This window comes from Hydra viridissima, unplaced genomic scaffold (assembly GCF_058129835.1).
Source record: "Hydra viridissima isolate aposymbiotic clone 2 unplaced genomic scaffold, HvirCarnegie_v1 scaffold_10, whole genome shotgun sequence".
Lineage (NCBI taxonomy): Eukaryota > Metazoa > Cnidaria > Hydrozoa > Anthoathecata > Hydridae > Hydra > Hydra viridissima.
In genome coordinates, this window is record NW_028324309.1 from 1,203,264 (window position 1) to 1,218,109 (window position 14,846).

The 14,846-nt window shown below is 28.1% G+C and overlaps 2 protein-coding genes and 1 long non-coding RNA gene across 16 annotated transcripts in view; 1 reads left to right on the plus strand and 2 right to left on the minus strand.

Annotated features, from left to right (window-relative positions):
• LOC149882534 (uncharacterized) overlaps positions 1–14,846 on the plus strand; it is a 26,952-nt gene continuing 12,106 nt past the window's right edge. For both annotated transcript variants that reach the window (XR_016456347.1, XR_016456348.1), the window contains exons 1-2: positions 1–56; positions 188–299. This is a non-coding gene — a long non-coding RNA (uncharacterized LOC149882534). The remainder of the gene's footprint in view (positions 57–187; positions 300–14,846) is intronic.
• On the minus strand, positions 7,339–9,409 carry LOC145193252 (uncharacterized). 3 transcript variants are annotated; one of them, XR_016444700.1, is made up of 4 exons: positions 9,136–9,409; positions 8,716–8,868; positions 8,192–8,452; positions 7,339–8,039 (listed from the first exon to the last, which is right to left on the minus strand). XR_016444700.1 is itself a non-coding variant. In XM_090065749.1 (3 exons), exons 1-3 carry the CDS (start codon positions 9,356–9,358, stop codon positions 8,256–8,258), a joined length of 573 nt encoding a protein of 190 aa, XP_089921875.1. In that variant the 5' UTR covers positions 9,359–9,409; the 3' UTR covers positions 7,339–8,255. The 3 variants fall into 3 exon arrangements, 1 of the variants encoding a protein (XP_089921875.1); XR_016444699.1 differs by having other exon boundaries at positions 7,339–7,580; positions 7,839–8,452; XM_090065749.1 differs by having other exon boundaries at positions 7,339–8,452.
• The window catches only part of LOC145193516 (solute carrier family 22 member 15-like), a 14,727-nt gene continuing 9,792 nt past the window's right edge, over positions 9,912–14,846 (minus strand). For 5 of the 11 annotated variants that reach the window (XM_090100212.1, XM_090100216.1, XM_090100217.1 and 2 more), the window contains 5 exons: positions 13,295–13,324; positions 12,910–13,044; positions 12,438–12,532; positions 12,247–12,355; positions 9,912–10,587 (listed from right to left, as the gene is read on the minus strand). In XM_090100212.1, the coding sequence (XP_089956338.1) occupies positions 10,323–10,587; positions 12,247–12,355; positions 12,438–12,532; positions 12,910–13,044; positions 13,295–13,324 (634 nt within the window). In that variant the 3' untranslated portion in view covers positions 9,912–10,322. Of the gene's footprint in view, positions 10,588–12,245; positions 12,356–12,437; positions 12,533–12,896; positions 13,045–13,294; positions 13,325–14,846 lie in introns of those variants that run through there. The other 6 variants (XM_090100213.1, XM_090100220.1, XR_016456344.1 and 3 more) reach the window with 5 other exon arrangements.

Genomic DNA, 14,846 nt, shown 5'->3' on the forward strand with positions numbered 1-14,846 from the left:
GCTGGAACAATCTCTGTTTACAACGAGGATGATTTTTAACTAGTATATCAAAAAAGGTATGTTTTTGGTTTCGATTATTTTACACGAATTGTCGATTTTTTTGTTGTAATTTTTGTTTGCGTTTTATAAAAGACAAAAAAATCTAAACTAAAAAAAAGGAATTTGTCTGATATCTTATATATTCTAGAGCACCTAGTGATCTGATATAAAACAACACTTTTCTAGAGCATTGAGTTCTCTGATGCATAACAGCACACTTCTAGAGCATCGAGTAAAGCGCTTAGCAAACACAGCAAAAGGTAAAAGAAAAGCCAGTTTGATCTTTTTGAGAGAATTCGTTTCGTCCGGGGGGGGTGTGTGTGAGGAAAAGTATGAAAACTTTTCGCACCATAAAAATAAACATAAAAACAAATCTCAAGCATTAAAAAAAAATGTTGTCTCCAAAAACCAACTTTTAAAATGTTTTCGCTTTTTTTTTCCACATTTTGTAAAGAAAAAAATTATCAAAAAAAAAGTTTCTTTTTAAAGTAAATAAATATTGTCAAGAAATCCGAATTATTTATATAAAAAAAAAGCATAAGAAAAACGAAAAAATTGAAACCTAAACGTTTCACTTTAAAAACAAAATTCCATCAAAAAACTTTCACCAGATTTAAAAAGCAACATTTACATGAACCCTGCAATAATTATATTTATAAATAATATTTATATTTATAAGAACCCTGCTTTGCTGATTAAGTTTTTCAAACACGATAATGAAGAATTTACGGTCAAAAAGCAGAGTTCGCTCATGATAAATCATAAGCGAACTCCGCTTTAAAATAAAAAAACAAAAAACAAAACATTTTTACAATTTAAAGCGTAAAAAGTAAAAAAAAAAAGGTCCATTTAAAAAACGAATAAAACTTTTAGAAAAACGTTGAGCACTGCAAACCAAAACCAAATTTAGCTACTTTCTTTAAGAAAAAAAATCACTTTAAATGCAATGTCTGGTATTCATGCAAACCTTTAAGTTTTCAGGTTTCTGATCTCCAAAGTTGAAATTCTTTGAAGAAATGATAACTTGCCGGCACCGATATAAAAATTAGGGCAGCTAAACACAAGTTCCAGCCTGACGATAACGAAGTTGGCATGGCATTTTCACCAACTAGATACGCAGGGGGACAATGCGCAGCGTGCATGGGCGCCGGCAGGATTTTTTTCAAGGAGGGGCAAAATAAAATTCAAAAGTGATATTTCAAAAACTACAAAAATGCATCAATTAATCAAGTCATTTTATTAGACCAGTGACAACAGAAAATTAAAGAAAATGTAAAAATAAAAACACAAGAGTTAAATCATTGTTATACAATAAATAGAAATTATAGTCATCTGCGTTCACTGCCAAACTTATTTACAATTTGTTCCAAAAATTCAAATTTTCTGGAGCGTATTTTTTCACGATGCACGCTCAGCATACAAAGCCCAGACAAACGCTCATAATGCTAATAATGCTTAATTATACCAAATAATGCTTAATTTTATAATAATATAATGATTTGTTAAAAACATTGATTTAATAAATACAAATTAGACATATTCCAAAAAACAAAACAAAAATTAAAATGCAGCAGGTTAATTCAAGTTAATCAAATTAAATATATATAATTGTAATAATCAACATTTGGCCAGCAAAAAACACAAGGTAATAGTATTATTAAAATGAATATAACACAATAAATAGGAAAAAAATTAATAAAAATACAATACAAACAAGAAACATTTTGCCAACAAACAAAAAAACAACAGCATAAAAAAGTAAATGAAACTGACATTAAAAAATAATTAAAAAAGTTTGATCACTGCATCCAATTCTTTCTTCGACAGTTCGAAGTTTATTTGTTTGAGTAAGAACTTTGTTATTGTAATTCGATTTCTTTTTTTTTATTATTATTTCCTTTATTTTCCTTTTTTTTCTTCTTCCCTTCTTTTTGTTTTCTATACTTCTCCTTTATCTATTGTTTTTTTCTATTTATTCCTTTTTTATTTTTCTATGATCTATTTCTATCATATTTTTTTTTTAACTTTCATTCAAACATCTTTTTTTTAAAATATAAAATATGCCTTTATAAAAAAGCTTCCGCCATCGTGGAAGTCATTGCATTTTATAGTAATATTTCATTTAAACTGTAGTCATTTACATTACGGTGAGTAAACTATAAATGAGTTAAATTGATAAGATATCGAAATAAACAGTTAAAAGAAATTTTGTGAATATCAAAATTTGTTATTTTGCTTTTCCAGGGGGGGGGGGGCAACTGCCCCTCCTTGCCCTTGCCTGCCGGCGCCCATGGCAGCGTGTGCAATCGCTATTCCAAACGAAAGCACTGAAAGAAAAAAATGCAATTAAGATAGAGAGAAAAAAAACTCTGTGTTTAACACACACTACTACGTCATCAAAATCTCACACTGCGTCATCAAAAAACACATGGGTCATCAAAACAATGATTACTTTTTCTGAGGAAACCGTTTGCTTTTTTCATTCATTGAAAGAATTAAATTTTGGCAGAATAAATTTCGTTAAAAAGAAAAAAAAGAAAAAAATGTTTAAAATCTCAAATTGTAATATGTAGAGGAAGGTCCAAAAAATGAAATCAAATTCAATAGCAGAGGCAAACCAAATAATGACACAAAGCCGGCAATAAGCAAATGTCTCTTTTCCATTTTAAAGCTACACATTCTTTTTCTATTTACTAAAAAATCAGACAATTTAAGTTTTTTCTCTTTTGCATAATTCATTTATGAATTAAGCATTTACAAAAAAGAAAATTGGAAAGAAACACTTTATTTCACATGAGGATGATGATGATGATGATGATGATGATGATGATGATGATGATGATGATGATGATGATGATGATGATGATGATGATGATGATGATGATGATGATGATGATGATGATGATAATGATGTAACTATAGAACTAGCAATACTTATTCATCTTACAGTGCTGTAAGAATTGTTTTCTGATAAGAAATAAACTTTAAGTTTCATAACAAAGTATTCATCAATAAATAAAGTGTAGGGGAACCTGTTGTACCTTTGACCACGTTGTACCTTTAGTCACTTCGTCCTGTTGGTCTACTATTATCATTTTTCAAAAACGTGAAGTGCCATTTGAAATATTAGCCCATGACGGCTCTTTTTACCGTAAAATATTATGTTAAGGATAGATTATGTTGATCCACGAGGAATTATAAATTTTAGCTCCTAAAAAGTAAATATTCATGTTTATCTTATTTTGATAACAAAACTGTCATGAATAATTATTTGGTTGATGCATGTTATTATTAACATTAACCAACATCTTTTTTTTTTTGTTATGAAAAAGTTTATATGATTATTTCTAACCCTAAATGGGGTTTGTGATGATAATTGTTAAAGAAACCCATCTCGTGTACCTTTGACCAGCGTAAGTCGTTGCACCTTTGACTGGTTCATATTGACATGTGGTTAGCCAGAAATTTCTTTATAACATATAATAAAACTGTAATAGTCCAAATAATTCATGATTACTTATTAATGACATTATGGACAAAGGAACAATACACCTCGGTCAAAGGTACAACGTACATGTTGTACCTTTGACCTTTTGACTACTTTTTTAAAACGCTCAAAAATGATACTTTTTGGTTGAATGAGAAAAAAAGTTAAAAGTATAATTTTTGCGCAAAATATAAGAGAATAGCACAAACTTTGAATGGTTTGAATTGATTCAAAAGTTTAGAAAAAAAACGTCCGGAAGCAAAAAGTGGTCAGAGGTACAACAGATTCCCCTAAACAAATTATATACAAACATTCAACAAATAGTTTTTAAAACATTTTTTCCTGTATTGCAAAAGAGGTAGCAGCAGTCTTTTGAATTTGCGATAAATTTTAAAATTTTAATGAATCTCTGCGTTTTATTTGTCACAAAAGTGTTTTACTGTTACCCCTCTCCCCTTCCCCTGTTCACAACGCCTCCATCTCCTTCATAAAGTATGTTAAAAATTAGTTTTTTTTTTACTTAATTCAGCATTCGCTAACCTAAGATTCTCTTAAATAGGTAATATTAATATATAACTCCACATGCAAGTATTTTAAATAGTTAGCACCTGCATGTAAGGTGAATCGAAGGCGAAGCTAGAGGGGGACGCAGGGGACAAATCCCAATACCTCTTACTGTTCTTAACTTCTTTTTATGACCAAAACTTTGACAGCTTGAACATTACTATTTACATAATAAAAATTAAAAAGTAAGTTCCATCACTCGAAATATAAAAATATACATTTCGCCTAGCGATTGCAATCCCGGGATCCCGGCCTTTTTTATGATCCCGAAATCCCGGGATTGTCTAACATCAATCCCGGGATTTCCTATAAGATCGAACAAAACAAAGCGTAATGAAAGAATATATAAAAAATAACAACGATTTTGCATATCAATAAAATAATTTTTATTTAGTATAAAATTGCAAAAAGTATTGAATTTTCCGTTGTACAATAAAATACGATATCGAAAAGGATTGATTTAGAGAAAAACAAAAGAGAAAATCTTCGCACTATGTCATGTTGGTTAGCATATACACTATTTAAAAATTGAATACAATCTGATTTAAATAATAGATTTGTAAGCAATGTATAATACCCAGACTTTGTATCATTATACAATTAAAAGTAACTCAGCTGTTTGGAAATATTTTCTACGGGATGAAAAAAGCCAAACAGCGATAAGTAAATTGCCAAACTGCAAGAAGATTTTAAAAATTGGTGGTGGCTCAACAAAAGGACTTCATACACACATGTTGTCGGTGCAAAATGTGAAGGTCGAAATTCCAACCCAACTTAATAATACCGAAGAATGCACACCAAATAAACCACCAAAAAAGAAATCTAAACCACTAACAGAATACTTTTCGATTTATGAAACGGAAGATAAAACACTTTGTGCTACACTTGCTCGTTTAATGGCGTCTGACGGGCTTTTATTTAATGTGATTTGTTCTTCAACAGACTTACGTGCCGCTCTAACTGCTATGGAATTCAGAAATCTATCAGCGTCAGTAAACACAATTCGTAATCATGTAGTAGAGTACACGAAAAAAATAAGATTAGGTTAAATTGGTTTAGTTCATCAAATTGAAGTGCGCAAGAAAACGGAACTCGGTCTGGGAGAGAGATTTTCTTTGTCTTTTGATGAATGGACGTCACTTCGAAATCATCGCTACATGAATATTAACGTTCATGGACAAAACTCTCAGTTCTGGAGTTTAGGTTTTGTGCGAATAACAGATTCAATACCAGCAGAAAAGTGCATTGAACTATTAGAAAAAAGACTTAAAGACCATTTTCTTGATCTATACAGCGACATTGTGGCTGTAATGACCGACAGAGCTAGTGTTGTGAAAAAAGTTGGCAGGTTGCTGCCTGCTAACCAACAATTATGTTTTGCTCACGGCATACAACTTGCTGTAATTGATGCTCTTTGTAAAAAGAGAGAATTCGATGCAAATCAGCCAGAATTTAACAACGAATTTTCTGACAGTAGTTGATCCGAAAATGAGGACATTGAGGAAGATTTGTTGGACCACAATCATGAAAATCTAAGACCTAAAATTGAACTAAATGAAGTTCATTATGGGCCAGTCATTAAAAAAGTACGCAAACTAATGCTAAAATTTAGACGATCACCTACCAAGAACGACAAAAATATATTAAGGCTGAATTTGGAAAACAACTGTCTTTAAAAATGGACTGCAAGACAAGGTGGAGCAGCCTTCTGTTAATGCTTAAACGATTTTAGAAAGTAAAAAATTGTGTACAAAAAGCATTAATTGATATTTACCCAGTGCAAGATAATTCTATAGCTCTGTCACATGATGAAGTGACAATATTATCAGAGATTATTACAACTTTAGTTCCCATTAAAGCAACGGTTGAAGCAACGTCGTTTAGATTATAATCTATTTACAGCCGACATTGCTTTTAATTTCATGCTCAAAATTAAAAGATGCTAACAATAATACAAACAAAGAAATGCGTAGAGCTTTAATGACCCGCATGCATGAATGCCTAACCGATATCAGCGGACTTCTGCAATACCTGCATAACGGTCGAAGCCTCGATGAGGAAATAATAACAGTGCCTTCTTCATTTAAATGTCGAAAACTTTCGGAAAGATTAAATGCTTCCAATCCTGCTCTAGTAAGAGCATCAGTTGAGTCTGACATGCTGGATTTGATTGAGGAACCTGAAATGGTACATGAGTCTTAAAGCAATACTTTAAGTACTGAAGAGGAACTTGATTGTGTTATTAAAGAAGGACAATCACCAATAAAATCAATTAGACATGAAACATTGTCATCAAAAATTCAAAAAGAAATTTTGAATTTTTGATGACAATATTTCATGTCTAATTGATTTTATTGGTGATTGTCCTTCTTTAACACTATTTGAAAATGGGGGTACACGTGGCGATTATTTAGAAAGAGTTTATTCTTTTCTAATGACCGTGAAACCGACAAGTGTCGAGGCTGAATGGGCATTTTCCGCTGGACTGTTCAATACAAAAATTCGTAACTGTTTGGGCGATGAAACTTTGGACGCGTTATGCTTTCTAAAGCCGCATTTCGAAGCACAAAAAACATAGCATATCTCCTTATTTCTAACATGATTTTTTAACATTAATTAACTTGTGAAATTTAATTAACATGCTAAATTAAATTCATTTAGCAAATATATTTTTAGTTAAATGTACTGTTCTTATTCTACTTAATACTGTAAAGATGTTGTATCTGCTTTTTAATTCCGGGATTGATATTTTTCAATCCTGAAATCCCGGGATTGAAAAAGACCTCCGGGATTGCAATCCCTAGTTTCGCCATTTTACGCTGAATTCTAAAAAATATGAATTTTGGATGGCAAAGAACCGAAGTCTTATTGTTCGAATGCGGGTTCTTTTTTTTTTTAAAAAAAAACAAACAACTAAGTTCTAGTTCGATTCAGTCCTTAAAAAACGTTGGTTCTAAATAGACTTGTTCTAGATGGACTCTGGTTCTTTCTCATATCTAGCAACAATACATACGAACAGTAAAAAGACATGCTTCAATTAAAGTAACATCTTCCTCAGCGTCAATAGCTTAAGTTAGTCATTTTAACTTTATTTCAATTTTTAAATTTAACTTTTTACAAAGATCTCGACCCCCCCCCCCCCCACCTCCCTCCTGCATTCAGACTGAACACTTCGAAACCTGTTTTTTGCTGGAACAATCTCTGCTTACAACGAGGATGATTTTTAAGTAGTATATCAAAAAGGCATGTTTTTAATTTCGATTATTTTACAAAAATTGTCGATTTTTTAAACCGTTGTAATTTTTGTTTGAGCTTTAATAAAAACAAAAAAAATCCAAACTAAAAAAAAAAAAAATTCTGATATCTTACATCTACTAGAGCATCAAGTGCTCTGATATATAACAGCACACTTCTAGAGCATTGAACGCTTAGCAAACACATCAAAAGATAAAAGAAAAACCAGTTCGATCTTTGAGAGAATTTGTTTAGCCTGAGGGTAAGCAAAAATATGAAAGTTTTTGTACCACAAGAATGAACATTAAAAAAAAATCTCACGCATTCAAAAAATGTTTTCTCCGAAAACCAACTTATAAAAAACTTTTCCACATTTTGTAAAGAAAAAAAAAATTTATCGAAAAAAAATTTCTTTTTAAAGTTAATAAATAGTCAAGAAATCCGAATAATTTATAAAAAAAAAAAAAAAAAACATAAGAAAACGAAAATATTGAAACCTAAAGGTTTCACTTACTTATTATTTCACTTTAAAAACAAACTATTATCAAAAAATTTCCACCAGATTCAAAAAGTAATATTTATATGAACCCTGCAATATTTATAAGCAATGTTTACATTTATAAGAACCTTGCTTTACTGATAAAGTTTTTTCAAACACGACAATGAAGAATTTACGGTCGTCAGAAAGCGGAAACTTTGTATTAAACGAACTGCGCTTAATTGAAAAAACAAAAAAATAAAAAAAAATAAAAATCTGTACAATTTAAAACAGAAAGGCTTTTTTTCAATTTTGTAAAAATAAAAAAAGAAAGTTCCATTTTAAAAAACGAATAACTTTAGAAAATATTGAGTACTATAAACCCAAACCAAGTTTAGCTGCTTTCTTTAAGAAAAACCGTTTTAACTGCAAGTCTTGTGTTAATGTAATCCTTTAAGTTTTACGGGTTTCTGATCTCCAAAGACGAAATTCTTTGAAGAAATGACAACTTCCCGGCACCGATATAAAGATTAGGGCAGCTAAACACAAGTTCCAGCCTGAAGACAAAGAAGCTGACATGGCGTTTTCACCAACTAGATACGCAGGGGGACAATGCGCAGCGTGTGCAATCGCTATTCCATATGAAAGCACTGAAAGAAAAAAATGCAATTAAAATAGAGAGAACAAAAACTCCATGTTTAACACACACTACTACGTCATCAAAAACACACTGCGTCATCAAAACAATCGTTAGTTTTTTTGAGGAAACCGTTTGCCTTTTTCATTCATTGAAAGAATTAAATTTTGGCGGAATAAATTTTGTTAAAAAGAAAAAAAAAAAAAAAAGAAAAAAAAAAAAAGGATTTAAAATTTCACAGCAGAAAATAATCGATTGAAATGTTTAAAATCTCACATAGCAATATGTAGAGGATGGTCCTGGCTCTCAACCAACGATGACGATTTGACGATTCTTTTTGTTCCAGCCGGAAGGAAACAATGTATGTTACAATTATCAGCGCGTAAAAAATAAAGGAGAGAACCAAACACGCACGAATTGTTACAATCACTACAAAGATAAAGATATTTCCCACATTTTTTTTCTCGCTTAACATTTTATTACTTAGCTCACTCCTTCCATCATCAACTTCAATAGGCGCCACAGTTGCAGAGATTTATCAAAACTTTGTATCAACAGTTCTTTACCATTTTTATAGATGACAGACTGCATTAGTTGTAATCGATGATTCCAAAAAGTTATTTCACCATTACAACGTACAATAATTATTGGTTAATATTAAACACAGTGAAAAATTTAAAAATTGTAAAAAGATACCTGATTCAAGTTTCGAGCCACTTAAAGTCATCGTAATATCATTGGCATTTGGAAATCTGGAAATGACTTTCCACAAAGTGAACGACAGTGCGTATGAATTGTAAGATAATTTCCACCAAATCCCCACAAAAAATGAAATCAAAGTCAATATCAGAGACAAACCAAATAATGACACAAAGCCGGCAATAAGCAAATGTCTCTTTTCCATTTTAAAGCTACACATTCTTTTTCTATTTACTAAAAAACCAGACAATTTAAGTTTTTTCTCTTTTGCATAATTCATTTAGGAATTAAGCATTTACAAAAAAGAAAGTTGGAAAGAAACACTTTATTTCACATGAGGATGATGATGATGATGATGATGATGATGATGATGATGATGATGATGATGATGATGATGATGATGATGATGATGATGATGATGATGATGATGATGTCTATAATGTAACTATAGAACTAGCAATACTTATTCATCAAGAATAAATTGTTTTCTGATAAGAAATAAATCTTTAAGTTTCATTACAAAGTAATTCATCAACAATCCCCACTAAAAGATTAAACTTATATTAAAGTATAAAATCTCCATTTTACAAATCAAATGTTTTATAAAATAAACTATAAAATAAATTATTTATAAATTACATAAAATATGTAAAACATGTAAAATATTCAAATTATTTAAAAAATATTTAAACAAGCTATTTTTAAATCAAGCTTTAAAAATCATTTAAAAATACAACTCTTGTAATTTAAAAAAAAAAAATACCTGTCAGTTCTTGTCACAAATATAATGTGTCAGTTCTTTTCATAAATGCAACTTCGTCATTTTAAAAAATATTATTTCATTTTTATTTTAAAAACTCAAATATTTACACAATAAAAAATCAATAAAATTAGTTATATATCAACACACACACAAAAATAGTATCAGGTGCATAATAAAAAATACTTCAAAAAAATTTTAAAAATGAACATCAAGGATGCAGTGCAGTATCATAGAAACATAGTGATATTTTGTGGCTACCCAGATCATCATGTAAAATTAATCCACTGGTTTTGAATCATTCAACAATTTGAAAACTGGAAACCAACTTTTATTCAAAGGCTACAAATATAACCTTTAATTCTTGAATAACAAATACATGTTCTTTTGGAGGTGAACATTTCCTTGCCGAAAGACTAACATGTTACATTTTAATTGAAGGTTTTTCATCTGCTTTCAAAAGTTTTAATGTATGCTCTTGTAATGATGAACTATCTTCTAGTTTTTCAAGTGTCGCTTTTTCTTTGGTTTCTGGTAACCAATGCAATAGTAGTGCAGAAATAAATGTTACAACCCCCATGATTACAAAAGGTACTCTCCAATGATACTTGCGTAACCACTTTGAAATCCACGGAGAAAACATGCCTCCAAGACGACTTGCAATGATCATATAGCCTAAAGCTTCAGTTCTAAAAAAATTGATTACTATGGTAAAAACAAAAGCTATTGCAGAATATATATATATATATATATATATATATATATATATATATATATATATATATATATATATATATATATATATATATATATATATGGTTCAAACATATTGATATTTTTTCATCATTTTTTCACCAAACCTTCTTTTAACATAATATAAACACATAAAATAACCTATTTTAGATTTATTTTAAATTACCGATCTTTTTTTTTAACTAATTTTTATTTTTATTTTTCTTTATATAATTTTTTATTTTTAATTACCTATTTTTAACTTTATTTTAAATTATCTCAACAAAGTGAACATACTTCTGTGTTAAAAAAATTCAATGATCATCAACTTAAGAAGAATGCCTGTAGCAGCATGATAAATGCTTATGTTATAAAAAAAAAGTAGAAAATTGTTTGAGAATATTTTTGTTAATCACATATGTTAAAATATGTCAAAGCTACCCTGGGTTAACTTATAATTTTAAAATGATTAGCTATTCAATCTTAATCCTATAAACAAATACTAAAAATTTGCAACTTTTATTTCTTATATTTTCTATCAAAAGTTCCTTTATTCTAAAATATTTGGAACTTTTTACATTTATTTATAAGAATTTATAAACTAAATTTAGGGAGCTTATTCTAAAAATAAGTATGTAGCAGCCATTGTTACTATTGGAAAAAAGTTGAAACAAAAGTGCGCAGCATCAGGTAGCAAAAGTCATAAAGTTGAAAAGTGTCAGAGGTAAAAAAAAAAACAAAAAAAAAATACAAGTGAAATCCTGGTAAAAACTTGAAAAGTTCTCAAAACAAAAAGTAATATTAAAATAATAATAATAATAATAACAATGATAATAATTATAATAACAATAATAATAATAATAATAATAATAATAATAATAATAATAATAATAATAATAATAATAATAATAATAATAACAATGATAATAATTATAATAACAATAATAATAATAATAATAATAATAATAATAATAATAATAATAATAACAATGATAATAATTATAATAACAATAATAATAATAATAATAATAATAATAATAATAATAATAATAATAATAATAATAATAATAATAATAATAATAATAATGATAATATTATAATAACAATAATAATAATAATAATAATAATAACAATGATAATAATTATAATAACAATAATAATAATAATAATAATAATAATAATAATAATAATAATAATAATAATAATAATAATAATAATAATAATAATAATAATAATAATAATAATAATAATAACAATAATAGTAATAATAATAATAATAATAATAATAACAATAATAATAATAACAATAATAATAATAATAATAATAATAATAATAATAATAATAATAATAATAATAATAATAATAATAATAATAATAATAATAATAATAATAATAATAATAATAATAATAATAATAATAATAATAATGATGATGATAATAATGATAATAATAATAACAATGATAAGGTTTGGATTTCCAACATTTATAAAGTAAAAAACAATTTTCATTACCTATCAATGGTTTTATTCTCATTTAAATTTTCAAAAAAATCAATAGTAATAATTATGTTTTAATAATTATTCTAACAGCATTTTTGAACAAATCAATATTTAACCTGATCTGTGTAGGAAAAAGCTCAACAGTCCAAGTGTATATAGTATCATAAGAAAGCGTCACAAAGAACTTGCCGAACAATCCTAATACCACTCGTAAGGTGATTAAACCTGACAACAAAAATTTTACATGATAAATTTTTTAATCTGCTTAAATGCAACTTAAGTTTTAGCAAAATCATAACAGTTATACCTTGTCGTGTTTCCTTTTCATCAACAGCTGATACTAACGCACAAAGCAAACCTGCAACAAGCATCGGATAAACCACAGTACATTTTCGACCAATGCTACAAAAGCATTTAAAGTGCAATAACATAATAACAGGTGTATTAACATTAAGAGTTATAAATTACTTGTTTACAATTTCTAGCAAAAAATTTAAAATGTTTAGATAATTTGATATTTATTACTTTTTATAGATGCACTGAGTTTTATAGATGTGTAGAACTTTTATGAATGTATATATGCTTAATATTTTTATGCTTATTTAAAAAAAAGTTCCAACAACAACATGTTGCAGTTGCAGTTTAATAAACATGTTTTAAAAAAAAAAGATCAATCCTATTATAAAAGATAAGTGTTTACTAAATAGTGAGCATTTCCCACTAAAAAAAGCGTTAAAAAAAATTATAAAAAAACAAGTAAACTAACATTTGCTACTCACTGAGTGGCACCAAGAATACCAATTAAAACTGCAGGCAGCTCAATTAAACTTGATAAAATATAGTTGCGATAAAAATGATTGCTTAAATCATTTACTGCAACTGATACCCCATAGTAAACAAGTCCATTAATAAGCCTAAAAATAATATTTTTATTAGAAATACAAGCAAGTTAAAACTTTTCATAAATATTTACAAAGTTCTTTATATAATTACAGTTTGTATGTAAAAATTATTAAATCAGTACTCTTTTAAAGGATCATAAAACTGACATTGTTAGCAGATAAAGAGTAGGACCAGCAAATTTTGTTATTAGGTAAATGACTTAGAAGTTAGCCTTTCAGGTTTGGAAATAAAATAAAAACATAGTGATATTTTATGGCTTACCCATCAAAAGTTGTAATTTGGCTGTTGAAACTAAAATTTTGAATAAAAAAAGCAGATGAATAAAATCTGAACTTTGATGATTTTACTAACTGCATGCTGTTTATGGATGATCTTTACAAAAACTGATAAGTTTGTTACTTCCATCCTAGTGTTAAAAGATTTTACTCAAATTTTCTATTAATCAAAAATATTTCTGCCAGTCTTGAAAAAAAAACAAAAAAATCACTAGATAGCTTTGGGAATAAATTTAGGTTCAATGTTAGTGGCCTAAAGCTCACTTTTAAGCTCAATCATCATTTAATTTTTTTTTTTTTTCCAATAAAAGTTTTTTTTATCTTTTACGCATATTTATGTTAACATCTTCATATTCTCCTTTCTCATGTTCTCTAATTTAACAGTAACAAAGTTTCTACTACAATTTATTGTTAGGATTCAGTGTTAAGATTGGTGTTTTTAACATTGGCATTAAGAAGAGCTCTGAAAAATGAACATTTGTAATTCAATTTTCAAACTCTGTATTCTAATAATAGAGTCTTTTAGAAAAATAAACTAAAAAACAATTTAATGAAGTACAGGAATTTGTAATGTTTATAAACTTAATCACCACCCTGATTAGAGTTGAAGAACTTTTTTTTAAAAAAAATCATCATGGTTTACAGTTTAAAATATAGTAAAACAGGGTAGAATGAAATAGAGGGTAGAATGAAATAGAGGGTAGAATGAAATAGAGGGTAGAATGAAATAGTTATGACTATGCTTATTCTTTTGTTCTTAATTAATTATTGAATAAACTTTTTGGAAATATTTTTTGATCATGTTGTAGAGTATTTTTTTCTGAATAAGATGATATCAAATTTTAATTTTTAAAAAAAAGTTTTTTTGATAATTTGTTAAGCTTTCGAATGCGTGATGATATTTTTTTTCTTTTTTTGAAAAATGGACATAAAACTCTCGGAAATAAAATTTGATATTAATGAACTTAATAAGTATACTGGTAGAACTTTTTATGCTGGTCAAAAATCTTTTTTCAAAATTAAATTTGTTATTGAAAAAAATTATGAGATGATAACGAAAACGGAGACATGTGGGGTTGAATGAAATACGCTAATTGGTCACTTGCTAAATGCGGCTTTTATTGATTAAATCTCAAGTGACCAATCTATGAATTTTTTGTATAATTTTTAAATCAATTTGTATTAAATCTATTCTAATATAAAATATGCCTCAAAACAAGTTGCTCTCAAATAAAAAAGAAAAACCATACACCAAAGAGCAAGTTGCGCTTGTAGTGGCTTAAGTACAAAGAGGTGAATTTTCACTTAACAAAACTGCTCAATCATTCAGCATACCAGTAGCAACTCTTCACAGGCGTGTTCACGGCATAGGTGAAACAATTGGGAGTGGTTCAAACACGAGATTGTTGCAACAACTTGAATCAACTTTGGTAGATGTCCTTATCAAATTATCCGATTGGGGTTTTGGTAGAACTTACAATGACATCATCACACTAGTTACCGACTATTTGCAACACCAAGGTCAATCTCATTTGTTT